This window comes from Nesoenas mayeri, assembly GCF_963082525.1.
Source record: "Nesoenas mayeri genome assembly, chromosome: 1".
NCBI classification, from domain to species: domain Eukaryota; kingdom Metazoa; phylum Chordata; class Aves; order Columbiformes; family Columbidae; genus Nesoenas; species Nesoenas mayeri.
The window spans coordinates 79,840,203-79,858,428 of record NC_137541.1 but is presented as its reverse complement, the minus strand read 5'-3'; the positions used below and the strand labels follow the sequence as shown (position 1 = coordinate 79,858,428).

The 18,226-nt window shown below is 37.2% G+C and overlaps 1 protein-coding gene across 1 annotated transcript in view; it reads left to right on the top strand.

The window, feature by feature from the left end:
• The window catches only part of PIK3C2G (phosphatidylinositol-4-phosphate 3-kinase catalytic subunit type 2 gamma), a gene marked incomplete at both ends in the record, with an annotated part of 210,870 nt that overhangs the window by 22,874 nt on the left and 169,770 nt on the right, over positions 1–18,226 (top strand). The window contains 3 exons of the mRNA XM_080345859.1: positions 3,958–4,028; positions 10,066–10,129; positions 14,822–14,944. Of these exons, the coding sequence (XP_080201985.1) occupies positions 3,958–4,028; positions 10,066–10,129; positions 14,822–14,944 (258 nt within the window). The remainder of the gene's footprint in view (positions 1–3,957; positions 4,029–10,065; positions 10,130–14,821; positions 14,945–18,226) is intronic.

Below are 18,226 nucleotides of genomic sequence, written 5' to 3'. Positions count from 1 at the left end.
GCAGGCAGGAGCACCAGCAAGTCTGTCAGGACCAGACAAAACCTGATGAAGGAGATGCAGACTGTGGTGCATTGAAAGCTTCGGTGTTTCCTTTCATGGAATCATAGAATCATTTCAGTTGGAAGAGACCCTCAGGAACATCAAGTCCAACTATAACCTAACCTAACTCTAGCACTAAACCATGTCCTTAAGAACCTCATCTAAACACCTTTTAAACACCTCCAGGGATGGTAGCTCCACCACTTCCGTGGGCAGCCTGTTCCAATGCCTGACAACCCTTTCCATGAAGAATTTTTTCCCAACATTCAATTTAAACCTCCTCTGGTGCAACTTTCACTCTGGACCCCATTCTGTAGATCTCTTTCGATCTACCGAAACCTGCTCCAGCCACACTGAATTCAAGGATCTGAGGGTAGTCTGCACTGAGCTCACAGTCGAATTTGTTGCTGCTGTTCTCTGAAACTTGTGGCTTTGGTCATAGAATGTATTTGAAAGTCATAGACTTAGAGGTGGTTTATAGAAAGTAAATTTCCATCCCTCAGAATTCATATAAAAAGATGTGAAAAAAGTGCCTTTTTTTTTTTTTTTTAAAGGAACAAACCTTGAGAGTTTTAAGATTTTTTAGCTATTTCAAACAGTTGTGTGCATACACAGCTACTGTTTATTTTTGTGTGTTAATCTGTGCTCACTCGTGGGTAGCATCTTTCCAAATTTTGAACTTTGTAATATGTTACTTTATAGAAGTCTCCACTAAAGTTGTAGTTTAACTAGTTTCACAGAAACATATTCATATCTTGACAGCTCTTCTGTATAATAATCACCCATATGTATTCAGGTGCTAAATAATTCACAAACACCCACCTCTTTTGCCCTAGTCCATCAGATCCCCTCAAGCTTTCTGGGTTCCTATCAATCACACCTATCTAATTTCTCTCTAAGCTTCAGGGCTCCCTCCTTCAGTCTGTGTCACATTGTTCATGGTTCCCTGTGCTCTGGCGCTCTGGTCCTGTCAGTGTAAGAGATCAATGAGGAAGTTTGTCATTTTTCAGTCTTGTTCTGTAGCTCAAGCCTTGCCCCTTTGATTGCTCAGTTTAGATGTGCTCTGCTATTTGTAAGGTCTCCAGAGGTGGCAGTGTGACAGCTGAGCATGCAGAGATATTATAAAAATGCAGAGTGGATTTTGCAGAACATGTACACTACTTGTCTATAGGGTGATGTGATTTTTAAAATAATTAAAGAAAAAGAGGGGGAATGATCTGCCAAGATTCAAGATGGATGTGATTCACTATTGCTCTGTCTAGAAGTAGCAAAATCAGATCATGATACTATAGCAAGCAACTCTAGAGTGATTGGTGTTATTTCCTTCTTGGAATGAATGAATGCTTCTGATTATGGTAGCACTCCAAGATGTTCTTAAGGCTTGAGATGTTATACCTATCCTCTAGCGTTCATTGAAATAGCATGATAGCTGTCAGAGGTCAGGTGCTCCAACCCTTAGGGTGCAGTATGGACAGAAGACGTAAGTTGTGAACAAAACCAGCAGTTATTAGGTAAGAGCCATATGTAGCACAACTAGTGCTACATAACCTGGTTTTGTATGTCTTGTAGTCATTTTTATACAAGCAACTCAGTGGGGTTCAGAGACAGATTGCAAAATCAGCTGAAATAAGACCATCTACTCTCAAATGCATCCCTTAACCCCCAAATACTTATCCTGTCTTCTGCTCTATAGTAACATTTAGCACTCTCCTGTCAATACACTAAGATAAGGAACACAGGTGTTTGTATTACATAAAAGTAAATGCCCAGACAAAATGGAGTTAGTGCTTAGGGCTAAGACACATACATTCAAGGCTTAATGCATGAAAATGCTTTTCCTACCTTCACCCCCTTCCATTTCATTCATCTGATTAATCTTTCACTTATTGCCACTATGTGATAAAAGAGATAGTAGTGCTCCATATGGGAATTCTTTACAGAACATCTGTAACGTATCTAGCTCAGCAAGATCCTGCTCCTTAAATGATGCTATTGCCAAACCTCTATATAGTGATCTAAAGCAGAATTAGTGTGAATTAATTCAGATGTCAATTAACATATTTAAATTGAATCCAACCATAGCAGAGATGCAAGTTGCTCAGGAATGCTAGCTTTAGACCACTACTATACTTCAATTAACTAGAAAAAATGCTAGTGTTTTCATCTTATTCTGAACAATCTTTCAAGATCTGAATTCACTAACATTCAAAATATTTGGAAAAGGCTTTTTTTAGCCAAGCAAGTAAAAGAATTGTTATTTTTCTTTTAGGAAATGCAAATTTCCTTCAAATTCTGTTTAAGGGCGGGTAGAAATCATAAATCATAGTTCATCACTGTTGGATTATGTTGTTTACTTTTTAAAAAATCTATTTTTTTATTGTATGAAAGTTAAAAGAAAAAGATGAACAGAAGATTTTTTTTCTTGCTGAAGTGTTTTGCTTAATGTTAAACCATTTTGTCTTCCCTTCACAAGGAACCTCAAAGTGTCATTAGTGTAGTCCAGGCTAAAATGGAGTCACCTTTCAGATTCTTCTATATCCCTGGCCAGATATAATTTCTGTCCTCTGCTTCACCTTTGAGCATACAAATGTTTTAGATGGATACACATGTAAATAAATAGGCCGTAGCCTGCTTGCCCAAGTTGTGTCTGTCTCAGCCATTATTTGCATTTCTAGAGATACTAAGAAGAATACTGCCTGGCATCTGTCCCAGCCACTATGGAAACAGAAGTTCATCACTAGATGCTTATGTAAAACCTCTCAGAGTTTTACCTGTTCAGAAATATCATTAGCATCCTTGACCAGTGAATTTGGGGTCATGCTTGTCACAAGCCATTCAGTAACTTTTCCCTATGAGTTATAGGGATATGGGCTCAAACATGAGTCAGGAAAAGAGCAGAATTTTCAGGACATGGTGGTGTCTGCAAGCTGGCGGTACATGCCTAGCATGGGCTGAGCTACCTCCAAAGGGTAGGAGGAGTTGAGGCATCAAAGGCACAGCTTAGACAATTCATGGGGCTGGAGAAAAGAGTGTATCTGAATGTGTTGACCAAGTCTGTTCCCAGTGTGTCAAATAAGGCAAAATCACAGAATTGTTTAGGCTGGAAGGGACCTCATTGGATCATTTACTCCAATCCCTCTGCTCAAGGAGGTTGAGCTGGAGCAGGTTGTCCCAGACCATATACAGTCAACCTCTCAGGGCAACTTCTTCTTGTATTTGACTGCCTTCGCAATATATATATTTTTTTCCTTGTGTTAAGGTGGAGTTTCATGTGTTTTTATTTTGCATTTTGCCTCTTGTCCTGTCAGTAAGCACTACTGAAAAGAGACTGGCTCCCTTATCTTCATTATTTCCCATCAGATATTTTTATGCATTGATAAGATTCCCCTTGAGCTTTCCTTTCTCCAGACTGAGCAGCCCCAGCTTAGCCTCACCTCTCATACAAAAAATGCTTAAGTGCCTTGATCATCTCTGTGACTCTTCACTGAGAGGAGTTCCTTCAGAGGGGTTGCAAAGGATGGTACAGATGTTCTCCATTCTGGTCTCTCAGGAAAGAAGGCAGCAGGGAGGCTCTGGATGTAAACTGATTTCTGCATCACAATTAGCATATATTGACATTGTGAAAAGGTGCCTTCTGCTGCCTGTAACGAGAAAGCAGAGGCAGAGTCTACCGAGGCCTGGCTGTAGTCTGAATCTGTATATAGCTAGAAAGAACTACTGTGACAATCTGGTTTGGCCTCATGTATAGCACAACCCAGTGTAACATGAGAGAGATTCACCAAACAAAATTTCAGACCAAAACATCCTGAATGCTCTGAGAGTTCCTAAAAGAACATGCTGGCTTTGGAAAATACCAAGGAAACCTCTCCAACATACATCCTTCCTATTAGAATCCCACTATATGCTTCTCTTCCACAGCTTGAGGATGACCAGAGACGGTTCAGTGTGAATCAACTGTTAGAAGGCACTTGTGTCTGGAGACTGATTTGGTAAGAACACCGGTATTTAACAGTATTTCTGTTTGTAATTGTTCATATTTGTAGTGAGCCTCCTGGCTTCAAAGAACAACGACCTACTGGGGACAGGAATGATGCCAAAGCGAAAGAAAATTGATTCAGTGTTTGAGGCCCCTATTTTCAGAACTTATTGATTGTTTAGCAAAAATCAACAGTCATTTCTAGATCTGTATAATTTTTCCCTATATGTTCCCTTTCATGTCATTGAAGGTTTTATTAGAGCTTTCATGTTTCCTGAAGATTCCCAGGATTGAAGGAGTCATAATTTTCATGTGTATTTTGCTCTTAGAGAATTTTCAAGAGTAAATACTGTAAAAATAACAGATATGCTCTTCATTAGGCCTGTGTTTTCACAGTTGAGTGATGTTTTGTTTTGTTCTATTTTTTTAATAGAGGCTGGCTATTACAAGTTTTTACTTGGCACTCAAAGTGCATCTGACTCTAAAGCTAACCTACCATGGACAAGCACTAAATGAGATAGATTCCTCATTCAACTTTCATTATGTTCCATTTCATGCACTTAGATAAATAAGCTGTTAACACTTTTTGTAATGTTTTTCATCCATGTGTTGTAAAGTGCTTTGCCAAGAATGGTAAATGCCACACCTGCCATTTCGGAAATGGAGGAAAACAGAGAGATAGTGACTTGTTGAAGGGAATATCTGTTGCTTACTGAGGACCCATCTCGTTTGCTAGGAGCACAGCCCAAATTTCCATTCTGGTCCTTGCTATAAAGAGATCAAACCAATCATCCAGTCTATACAGACACCACTTATTGACTTTTATTTCTTGTGATGTAAAGTGTGTGGCCTTTTCCACAGCAAAGAGAGTTTTCAAAGGGGATATGTGATAAAAGATGTTGAGCTGCAAATCAACTGTGGTCCACAAAATTTCCTCTGATACTGTAGGGCAATGAATAACTGATAGCATAGGCAATAAATAATTTCTTTCTTCAACCACAAGTTCAGTAAATATTGAAAAAGTAAAAGCTTGGACTGTGTTTGATCACTATTTCAGCTTGTCCCATGGATTGTTGATGGGTAGAAAACATTTTCCATCAGTGATGACCCAGAAAGATTTGTGGTCAGACCCTGTGCTCTCAATTGCATTTCTAACTTATCTGAGAAAAAAAGAGGTAACAGGTAAGTGACAGAAGCTGGCTGTCCATAATGTGCACAGGAGCTGCCTGTGATGATTTGCAGAAGGATTTTACAATGCTGAGTTGAATGTATGATGAAGTGGCAGATAAAATTTGGAGAAGATAAATTTAGATGGAAGGAAAATGTCTTAAATTCACATATGAAATCATAGGCTCTGAGTTGACTTTTACCACCAGGACAGAGTTCTTGGGGTTGTAATAAATAGTTCTGAATGTCAGTTTGGTGCACAGCAACTGCCAAAAAAAAAAAAAAAAAGGCTGGGGGGAATTATTATGGAAGAAATGAAAAACTGGAAGCCAATGTTATGCCACAATATCAGTGTAAGGTGTTCATTTATCTTGAATTTGGATGTCAGTTCTGCTTCTCCCATTTCAAATATAATGTATTAGTTGAAAAGTGAAGAGGAAGGCAGCAAAGATGTTCAGAGGAATGAAATGCCTTCCTTATGAGAAATAAATAAGTAACAATATTCTTCACCCTGATGAAGAGATAATAAAAGATGGATATTTTATAGATGACAAGTCTATGAAACTGAGGAGCACAGAGAATGTCTGCAGGAAAGGATCATTTACTGTACCTTCTAATGCAGGATAAAAGGAGCATGAAGTGAAAGTAGCAGATTCAAAACAGACAAGAGCAGCTATTTCTTTGTATAGCACTCAAGTAATGTCTGGACACAGCCTGGATTACCCAGGACTATATGTAGATGGTTTCTGAATATCTTGGAGGAAGATTCCGCAACCTCTCTGAGCAACTTGTACCAGTGCTCAGTCACTGTCGGTACCTCCTGTATTTCATTTTGCATCCATTGCCACTTGTCCTGTCACCTGGCACCACTGAAGAGAGCCTGGCTCCATCATCTTTGCACTCTCCCTTCAGATTTTTATATACATCAAGAACATCCCCCCCTGAACTCTTCTCTAGGTTAAACAGTCCCAGCTCTCAGTTTTTCCCAGTCTCCAGTCCCTTCATCATCTTAGCGGCCCTTCGCTGGACTCTCTTCAGTACCTCCGTGTCTCTCTTGTACTGAGGAGCCCAGAACTGGACACAGTAGTCCCAACTATGGCCTCACCATCCTGGGCAAGGATCAGTTCCCTCAGCCTGCTGATAATGCCTCTCTTAATGCAGCCTGGGATATGTTTAGCCACATTTATCCTTTTTTGCTGCAAGGGCACATTGCTCGTTCATGTTCTGCTTGCTGTTCACAAGGACTGGCCCAGGTCCTTTTCTGCAAAGCCACTTTCCAGACACTCAGCCCCCAACATATGATGGTACATGGGGTTATTCTTCCTCAGGTGTAGGGCTTTGCACTTCCTTTTGCTGCACTTCATGAGGTTCCTGTTAGCCCATTTCTCCAGCCTGTTGACATCCCTCTGGATGGCAGTATAACCTTTTGGTGTACCAACCCTCTTCTCAGTTTTTTGTCATCAGCAAACTTGCTGAGGGTACACTCTGCCCAATCATCCAGGTCATTAAGAAAGATATTATACAATATTGGATTCAGGACTGACCACTGCCTCCTGTTATGTTGGGCATTTTGGAGTGAACCCCCACTTTTTTGGGAATAAAAACCTCTACATGTCTTAGCAGCACTGTGGGGGGCCTGGAGTAAGCTTCTACTTGGTGCTGTGCAGGGTGCACAGCTGGTTCTATCTAACTATGGCTACTCCAATATTGTGAACACAAGTCTTCATGCATTCCTTAACTTAAGGATCAAAATATCACTCCCTGTAGCAAACTTCTTTGGCAGTGTTAACATATCCTTTATAACATGTTTTAATTCTTCAGTTCTGTATCTAGCTAGGCCTTAATAGAGATGGAGTAGATGGATACAGTGGAATGGAGATGCAGTATCATAGGCTTGACACAGGCTGTGCAAATGTGACTGGCACCTGGGAAGGCCAGCAGATTACTTTCCCATATTGCTGTGTCTTCACAGCTGTCGGTATTTAGATTAGCTAAATAAAATAATGCTTAGGATTGCCTGCATGTGCTGTATTTACATTTCTGATTGTAGCACACAAACATTTGTATTCTGGAGAACATATAGGTTGAGATGCTCAGTCTGGTTAGATCCAACAGAGAAGAAAAAAGAACTGTTTGAACTGGCTTGACATGAAGTAAAAAGAATTAACTGGAATCTTACCTGTGAAATAATCAGATTCTTTCTCACAGGAAATCTGAACAAGTAAAAGTGGCAGCCGCTACATCACTTCACGCACTGATTTTCATAGCTTGAAAATCAAACATGATGTATGTCAATGAGCACATAGGAAGAACTGGAGTCTATTGTCCCATAATCTCTGACACTGAGGTGATAGTAGCTATAACATGATAACTACTCTGATCCATGCAGTTAGGCACAGCTTAGTTATGCAGCACAGTGATAAACAGCATTTTAGAAAGGAAACCTAGCTTTGCTGTACTGTAGGTGCTGCTGCCAGGAAACTGAAAAATGAATGCTGTAACTATATGTTATATACTTGTCTTCTTCCTCCCATATAGACCAGCTGGGATCTAAGAATGACTCTCTCAAGTTGTTTGTACTCTATTTCTTTTCTCCCTTCCAGCTCCAAAAATTTCCTAAATGTCAAAGAAACACCGAATGTTCATGGGTTGGTTAGCATTGCCATATTTATACCCAGCTATCAGAGTTGTATTAGTATGAGGTATGTCTGTGCAATAACATATGGGTATTATTAGTTATCTAGCAGCCAGAGATTCAGGATAGCATTAATAGAGGTGTTTTGATCATTGGTACAAGTTGCTGGATTTGTTTCCTATTAATTATGTAAAAATATGTCTCCTTTATACAGAAAATTCTCTAGGGTAGAATAAGCTTGTGGAAAATGTGCTAATTTTTGGAACTAGAATTATGACTTATGAAATTATTCTGAAGCCTGCGTTTAGGCAAAGCATGCTAATAAACATGCTTACCTGTACGCGTCATGGCAACCAGGCAAGCTCACATGTTCAGAGCTACTTTTGAGCTGGGTAACACATGAAAAAGATGTTATGCCTGGAGACTTGGTCAAAGAGAGTGACAACTTGTATTAGCTATGATTTAACAGGATTACAGGAGGAATTGCCAGACAGCTACTCAACACACAAACTGCCTGGCTAGATAAGGCTACTGCAGATTGGAAATAAAAAACTGTAAAGGCAAAACCATCTGTAGGAGGAAGTGAACAGTAGACATCTATGGGAAAATGCACTCTGGGATTAGCACAGGGAAGGCCACCTAGCATTCCTCTGTTCTTTATGATGATTTCAGTGCAATGACTCTCTTTCCTTCTTTCGACATACAATATATATGATGAAAGTCTAACCACATACCATGAAACCTGTACTTTGGACTATAGTTGCAACCCTGATCTCTGATTGCTTAGTTAGCCCAACTGAGATATGTGAGGACACACACAATTACTCTGTAAACAACCGTCCATTTGCTCTGAAGGAATCAAAATACTTTTGTGACTTTCAGCTACCAAACAGTGAAAGGGAGGAATTTCCTTCTAAGACTTCTGAAGAGAGAGAGTGCTAATACAAAGAGTCAATGGGAAATGTGAGGGGGAAAAAAAAAAATTAAAGGGTAAAGTGATAAACCAAGTAAACATCGAAGAAAGAATACAAATTGAGATTTCTGGTTTTTCATAAAAGCGCATGCAAACCGTAGCAACATGCAAACCCTACCACTAGATACCATCCAAACAATAAGGTGGCTGTTTTGTGAATCTGTAGGCTAGACAGGGTGTGGAAGTGTGAATGAAGTTTTCCATACCCTTTCCTGAAGATCTGACCCTACAGAGGAGGCTGTCAAAGGAAAAGGAAGGTACATGCCTGTGTGTAACAACCTTAGCCATGGTCACATAGGCACCTTATTTGTTTTGTTCCAACTTACAGATAAATGACAACTAAAACATTACGGTGCTTGAAACACAGAAAGTTACACAAATGCTTCTTAAAAGCCAAACTCTGATTGCGGTTATGTGTTGAGGGTAATACTTAGAGCCTGTGGTTCTGAAATGGTGAGATATACAGCCTAAGCTTCTGTCCTGGAGTTCAATGTAGAGAGCTGTATACTCCTGTTCAAAATCCTAATTAACTTACTGAAGCTCTGCTGAGGCACAGCTATCTGCCTTTACCAACTTTGTGATAGCTTCTGTACCATGACAAAGGCATGGGGCTACAGAGTGGTATATGTCTATCTACAGGAGTAAAACAAATTCGTAGCTTAGGGAATACTCTGGAAAAGGTAGTTGCTGAACAGTTAGAACATGTTAACTTGAGAACTGTAAGCAAATAATTTTAATGAATTATGTAGTAATGGTGTCCCTTTTTATAATATACAGTTTGATAATAGAGACTTAGTGTGCACTTTTGAAACTTAGAGCTTTTCAAGATGTTTTTTAGAAGTTTTGCCTGATTCTCTACAGCTTTAGTCTGTGACACAATTGAGAAACAAGGCATTGTAGCATGTATTAAAGTCCATCCTTTTTCAAGGTAATATTTAAGCACTTGCTTAACCTTCAAGAGTAAAATAAATGGGATTTGAGTTCAGGAGACAGTGAAATAGCAAATTGCTTAGTGGAGTTCTTTCACTTGTGCGATGTGTATCCTCCAGGTATAAGTACAAGATTTTTGTATCTATGGTTTGTGGCAAATTACTACTAAAACCCCATGGAGATCCAGGCAGAATTACATAATGTATACATAAGCACTTGTATTTATACTAACATAAAATCACTGTCAAACTATTCCCAATCTATGGAATGTTAGAAAAACATGAAACTTGTTCTCTTTATCCAGTTGTTATTAACCTGATATTTTCTCTTTATTTTGATTTCCAGGCAAAACCTTGTTTCTGTTATTACAAAATATAGAAGTCAAGTGGAATATCTATTGCAAAATGAGGTATTTATTCTCAGTTCGTTACACCAGAAAAGGATTAAATTCTATGTGAAAGGCATCTAATTATTAATCTGTCTCAAATGCAATTAATGAAGGCTTTTAATTAAGGATGTTTAACCTGACTTTGAAAGGATATAAATTCTCTTAATGAAACTTGGCTTTAGATTAGGAACAAAGTGTTACAAATTAAAAATATCAAAGGCGACTGTTTTCTAAGTGTCAAGGAACCTGTAAATAGAACCAGGATAATTTGGGTTGGCAGTATAATATTTGGAATTAGTAGGTGTATAATACACTGTATGTAACTGCAAAATCTGTCCCTGATTTTGCGAACCCACAAGATTACGTATCTAGGATATATATTCAAGCACGCGATACTTTGCACGATTAGGTTTAGGCAGCAAAACTTGTAAGAGCTTTATTTTAAAGTATTGTGGGCTGCAAATTGAATGCTATATGCTTGAAGGAAAAAAATCTCTTAGGTAACCTTCTTTGCTAACTAATGTTTTAAGGACAGTTGTGTAAAGGACAAATGCATATTTGAGTGATAGCTTGGAAGAAAACAAATGGCTATTTTTGTCTGAGTTTCAGGTTGTCATGCTAACTGACTTTCTAGGGTTGGAAGTAGAAGGAAAATGAAGTATATTAGTAAAATAAAAAAATGCTGATGTAATGTGAAGATATTCCAGTGATTCCCTTCTAGAGTTATAACTCATTATGCTGAAGTATTAATTTCTTGAAGTATTAATTACTTGAAACTTGAAACTTAGAATTCTTACTTTGTTTCAGAATCTGTCACCTGTATTCAACTCTAGATTTGTATCTTTCTGGATATTCTTGATCCATGGTTATTTCTGTTTAAATAGCCAGAAAACATACATGCATACAAGTGTGTATACATTAAACAAATATATAAATGAACATATACACATATACAAATTCACATATGCATGCAGACATGTACATGGATTTATAAATATATATTAATATATGTAAATAAATGTGCATAAAATTATTCTACATTTTAATGTAAATATTTGACACTTTTCTTTTGCAAAATGCATACAAATTCAAAAGTTGTTGAGCTGTGCCTAGCTAAAAATTAAAGCTCTAGTTTTGATACTGTGTGGGTAGGCATTCACTGAACTTTACTTTATAAGCAACTTCTCAAAGGGGACTATTTAGTGTATAAAATGTGATGCAGTCATAACTATTTGGAAAATTGAGGTCCCTAAATTCAAATGTGCATATGTATTTATTTACTGAAGTAGACCCATCAGTGTAGTTACACTTACTTGAAATTTTAGGGCCTAAAGTAAGAAGATTCCAAATTCAAAGGAAGCTATAATCTCAACATTAATGAGGCATTACAATCCACCCTCTGCAACTGATGGTCTGTAGATATTCCTCAAACCTATAATGAAGCACTCTTAAATTTATTTTTGCTAAGGATTTTTACCTTGAGTAAGCAATTACTTGAGATCATTAACTTTTTATAAAGGGAAGACAGGACATTTTTCAAATATTCATGCTATGCAACAAATATGCATGTGTTACTCTAGAGCTAAATTTCTCAATATTTTATTTTTTAAAAGGTCTTGTCTACATAGAGACACTCAATAAAGCTCATATGAATTGGTTAAAAGAGTGGGATTTCAAGTCAATGACATAGGTCAGATAACCATGCAGACATTTTTGTTTGGAGGTACCAAAGTGAATGGAGCTTTTTCCAACCTATAATAATTAAAACTAAAATTATGGAGCTGAGTATAAAAAGTTATAGTTATAAATATGTAGTAAAGAAAAAAATGACAGCCCTTTATTTGCTGATTGACTCCTTGTTTACTTATTATCTCTCACATCTAGTTAGATTCCTTTAAGAAGGGTTAAAATTGGGATCTTTATAACTGCCCCCTATCACATGGTTACATGGGAATGATTATGTTGATTTTCACTTCCCCCCCCCCCCCCCCCCCCCCCACATTTATCTGCTTCCTCACAACTTTACTCATTTAAGGCTCTCTGTTAAAAAGCCTTGGAGATACCAATGCTTCTCGCTTATGTGAAAAGCCCTGTCATTATCATTAGTAATGACCAATAAATTGAAAATTTATTTTATGATGGATAATGCCTCTATAAAATGAAAATAAAATAAAAAAGTTTAAAAGTTTAGGATATTTGGTGTAAGGCGAGGGTGGGATTGGTGCTATTGGGATTGAAATGTAAGGAGTGATCCCAAAAAGATTCAGACAACTAGCCATTCTAATTGCCCTGATAAGCACTTGACATGCACTTCATTTTCAGATCTGTTCAGAATTTACTATTAATGTGGAGAGAAAACTTTGTAAATTTTTAATACAAAGTGTAGAAGTTCTAGAATGAAGTAGCATTTTTTGTCATATAAATAATTTAAACACAAAAGTGTCCTTCAAAGGTTCTGCTGTTATTTAAATATGTAAAGTGAAAAAAACATATACAAGATGTTGACTATAATTCTTCTGGATTTTCAGAAAATTTAAAACTTCTGTAAGAAATTAATCTCTTCCTTTCTTTGGGACAAAAATCAATGTAGTATATCTAAATATGGAAAAGAAAAAGTCTTTACATGATAATATGCAAAAAGAGAAATAGCGTGAAAGAAGCCATCATTCATAGTATACAGTATTACACAATGTTTTAATATGCTTACTCTCCTTAATCTGCAATATGCTCCTTGGAACCATATAAACAAAATCTATGGTATAATAGCTTCTATAAAATATTAAGTATTTGTTAATTTATTTCTAAATAAAATAGCATATTATACAGAAATGAACACAATCCTCACGGTATTCCAAGATATTCAACTCTTTTTGTGGAACAGCATTTATAAATGCAAAAATGTATAAACTCTTGTGGTTTTTTTGGTGTTTTGTTTCAGATTTTTTTTCTGTCCAGCAGTTTAGCTGTTTCTCTACTCAAGGATTACTCTTGTGTATGTCTGTTGCTCCTGTACTGCTCAGAAATTGTGCTGCATGAATGTGTCTTTATAGACATTTATTATGTTCTGATAATCCATATCCACTTGTGAAGAAGAAAAATGCTAAATTGAACTGTATTTAAATTAAATCCTAAATTAGAATTTTATTTAATTTCTAATTGCAAACTACATATATGAATTAAAAAAAATGTGTGTATATATATATGCATTCCAACAACTGCACAGTAAACCAGCACGTGCAATGCTTTATTTTTTCAATGTTATACATGGTAACAAGCTATGCCCTTTTTATACATTTGTACTTCTGCTGGTAATGTGTGTCTGCATAGAGAGGGAATCCTGCAAGAGTTAAATTTAAAAAATCTAAGTGGTGGGAAAGAAATATGAAAGAAAGGAAATGCACTCCTTGTAAACTGACAGAAGAGTGGATCAACTTCAGACCAAAAGGAGGTCTAAAGTTCTCAAGAGATCACAGTCATCCATCTTATTATCTCTAGAACCTTTGTTATGAAAAGGTGTTGCTGTCTTTAATTACTACAAAAACCCCAAGAACTTATATTTGGAGAATTCTGACCACCAAATGTTTGAGGATATTTTATGTAATTAATTCCTGCTTTAGTTCTGCTGTGGTCAGGTAATGTGTAATTTGTAACCTCAATATATTTTTATATTTATTTGTATTAATGACAGATGATAACCCTCTCAGTACAGTCCGGATATAGTCCTTAAATTTAAAAATAGAAGGTTCATCTTGGTACATTTTTTCTTTTCAGGCATGACATAGATCAGTTAGAGAAGTAGTTTTATCAGTATATAGACATGCTGTAGCATACTAAAAGGAATGTTTATCATTACAGAAACATGGAGAATATTTACAGGAGAACCTCTGCTTGTTCAGAGAATATACTTTGAGGTTTAATGAAGTATATAGCTGTGCAGGAAACCCATGAATTTTAATTTATTTTCCTGAACACAGGGTACTTGATATTTGAAGACTGCAATTTCCTTCCTGTGGGATCAAAAATTTTTTCTTGAATTCCCCAAAGTGTTTCTAAGATTATTCATCTAGAGATTTTTTTTCATATGGTAATATTTAAAGATCTAAATTTATTATTAATAAGGTTTAATAGTGTGTGTATGTATATATATATATATATATATATTTTTTTTTTTTTTTTTTTCAGAAAAGCTAGTTGCAGAAGTACCCAGTCCACAGGTGTCAGATTATGCAGCCTCCCACACAGTCACTATTTTTAGGAGGAACGTGGCTGTCTGCCAGCTCTCAGAGAGATGGGTGGGAGACAATAGCAGGGATAAATTCATAGTATCATAAAAACCTCAGAAACTTTGTGAATCATTTGGGTTCAGGTTTTCTCAGAAGTTTCTTTATGGTGCTTCTATGCTCCTGAAGTTCAAACAAACCAATGTTTTGCATCAAAAACAGTCAGATACTAAATTTGTCACAGTTTCCAGCAAGGCACATATTGTGGAAGATAATTGATTTCAACAAAAATTGTGCTGTCCTTAGAAACTATTGGTCACTAGCAATTTCAACATAGCCAGACTAATGCATGGTGTGTTTGAATTTTGCATGAGCAGACATTGTTTTCTACGTACTCACTTAGTCACTGGAATGAAGTTTATGGAAGGCATTTCTGATAAATGGTGTATGTCTACTGTTTGATTTTTTTTTTTTCTTTCTTTGCTCTCAACAGCATGAAGTTGATAATGTTATTGAATTAGTTAAAGGAATCTGCAGTGTCCTCTGTTTTGTGGAAACCAGAGCCATTACTGATGCAGTCGAGAAACTCCGTGCAGTGCCATGGGTGAAAAGGCAGGTAAAAGATGGAAGCTGATGTCCTATTTTTCTCTTTTTTGATTGATTGAGGCCATTCTGCTGTCTTACTACATATTTTTCTTCTGACAAGCATTACATAGAGGCACTATAAAAAAATATTGTTGATAACATGTGACAGAGGACCAACAGAGGACTTGCCCTGTGTTTAATTATAACTGATGTGCTCCTCTGGTTGTTCTTTTTAATTCTGACCAAACGCAAATCTCTGTTTGCCACGTCACCTATTTACCAAATCATGCAATTTCAAAGTATTCATTTTTCATATATTTAGCATAAGTTATTAACAATTTTAAAAAATCCTTCTGTAAATGTCACTTAAATTATGAGTTTTTCAGATAGAAATATCTCTGCTACGTATGCAGAGAAGGACCAGCATCATTTAGTCCTGATTTTAGCTGGAATACTCACTCTTAAATCACTGAAGTGTATTCTCCAGAGGTTACTATATAATTGTGAATTGAGACTTTGGAGAGCCGTATCTGTTTTCAGTTTTGTCATCAGCCACTTTGGTATGACCTTGGACAAGTCACTATGACCTGATTTACAGAAGTTCTGAGCACCCAAAAATTCTTTTGAAGTCAGCATGTTGGAAATACAGGTGCTCAGCAAATTTGAAAATTAAGCCATTAATCACTTGGATTAAGTCTCATGTAACCTTAAGACATGCTAACTGTTTCCTACCCTAATGAAATTCCCTCTTCACACTATTTTTAAAAGTTTAATGATTTAGTAAGGATTTTTTTTTTCTTTCCTTCTATGGTCTCTGTCTTGTCCTTCTTTCTCATGGCAAATACTGTTTAGAAAAACATGCCAAGCTGGCAGATTATTGTAGTCTCAGACCGTTACCTGCTGACAAAACTTTTATTCTTTCTCTTTTCTTTCTATTGTTGGTTGTTTTTTTTTTTGTTTTTTTGGGTTTTTTTGGTTGGTTGTTCGATTGAATTTTTTGCTGGTTGGTTTGTTGGTTGTTTGGCTTTTCTGTTTTGTTTGATTTGCTTGTTTGTTTGTGGGATCACTAATGTTAACTAAGTTCACTACTGAGTGTTAATTGGAAACATGTCTATCTACATAAGTGGAATTTATTTAATTTTGCTTAATACACAGTTTGAGGTCCCAAACATTAGACTGGAGAAATTATTTTTGTAATGTTTCTTGTGTCGTATATAGCAAATTAATTATATACTGTCATCCATATACACTTACTCTTGGCAGGTTCAAACCCTCAAATACTCATCATCTTACAGGGGCAAACTTCTTCCTGAGAAAAGACTCACGAAAGAGCAAAGGGTGTGTTAGTTGAAGAGGCTCCAGTGATGCTCAGAATACCTCTTATAATAAATGTTTGCATTCTTAGCCTCTGTTTATTCCTCTTAGATGGTGGTGGGGAAGGGTGTGGGCAAGATGGGGAGGGAATAGGTCCCAACTTACGTAAAGTACAGGACCCGAGTAAATAGACTCTGGAACATGAATGTACCTCTCTGCAGGTCTGTATTCTAAGTAAATCTCTGCACCATGTTTCTGGAACACAGGACACTAGAGATCACAGAGCAGACATTGCTGCATGGCCCTGGGCAGAACCAGCTGTGTCTCTGTCGTGGTTTAACCCGAGCTAGCAATACAGACACAATAGCCACTCACTCACCCCCAACAGGGGAGAAAATCAAAAGGGAAGGGAGAAACTTGGATTGAGATAAACACGATTTAATAAAGTGACAAAATACTAATATACTACTAGTAAATACATATATAATAGAAATAAAAGATACTCAAGGCAATTCCTCATGAACACCCTGAGCAGCCAGTCCTAGGAAACAGCCCAGTCCCAGCAGCTGATCCCAAAGAGAGAGAGAAGAGAGGAAAAAGGCAGAAAAGCCCAGAGGCCTCTGCAAAATGGCAAAAGGCTGTACTGAAACTCCCTGGCTGTGCCCCAGCGAGAGAGATTGGAAGAGAAGAAAAGAGGATGAGAAACTGGAAGGGCCCACTCTTAAATCTGAAGCATGATGCTAATGGGATGGAATACTCTCATTGATCAGTCTGGATGTCAGTCAAGCTCTGCCTCGCTGCCTCACACCTTTGGGCAGAGCATTCAGAGTGTCCTTGGCTCTCAGACCAGAGCAATTAAAAACATTCTCTTGGTTTTTGTTGCCATTGTTACTCAGAGCTGATCAGCTGATTCACTTAAGTGCCTTCTCTTGCTTTCTGTCTATGTCATGAGTCACTGTAAATCTTGTTTCTGTAGCATCCTAAACCTTTTAATGTCCACTTTAGCATCAATTATTGGAAGTCACTTTTCTGGGTAGAATTCCAGTGTAAATGGGTCTGTGACAGCACTCGTTTTATCTGGCAAGTTGTTGATTTGAGTGGAAATAAGAATATCTCCATTTAAGAAAAGTCTTCCCTGTGACTTAGAGAGAAAATACAGTGAAGAGATAAAAGAAGTAACAAGGGATTCACATGATCTGCTTTTCAGTTAAAACCAGATTGTTCTGAGAGGCATCTGACAGAGCAGTATGATTGCTCTTGAGAAAATAATTTTGTCAACCCAGAATCTTTCTTTAGAGGTAGATAAAGAGCTTGGTCCAGTAAAAAAATAGAGAAGGCAGTAACAGAACATGTTCCCCTTTAGGAAGGGGTTTGAGGAGAAGAAACGTTTTGGGACTAATTGGTTATAAGATTTCTTGTAAAGTTGAGAGAAAATTAGTGTATTTTCTCTTTGGGTGTTTAGGTCAACTCTGTGAACCCAATGTGTAAACTGCCTTTTATGACTGGCTTATATTTAGTGAGTATCCCTGAGTCCATTTTCAGCCCCATTCTCTCTGAATTCCAGCGGGGAGAGAGCCAAATCAGTTCATATTAGTGTGGCCTGTCCTGAGCAATCAGAAAACCCCACATGTCATGCCATGAAGAATAAGATAATGGGATAAAAGCCAAAAAGTACAGGTCATCTTTTTCAAGCCTAAGGTTTCTGATGATGTTCACATTTACTTCTCTTCTGAGTCTCTGCCATGCAAATACTGTTTTTATTTTAGAGGTCAAGTGATTTCTACTACATAAATAATTGAATTGTGGGGTGATCTGTCTTGTTGTAAAAACAAACAAAACCCCCAAAACAAACAAAAAGAACCCTTGCTGCAAGTGTTCCCAGCTTGCTGTTGTAGCCTGTGTCCAGTTTCTAACTGTATAGACAATCCACTGTATAGACAATCTCCAGTATATTCAGGTTGTGCTGAACCAACTTCCATGTACTTACTTGCACAGAGGG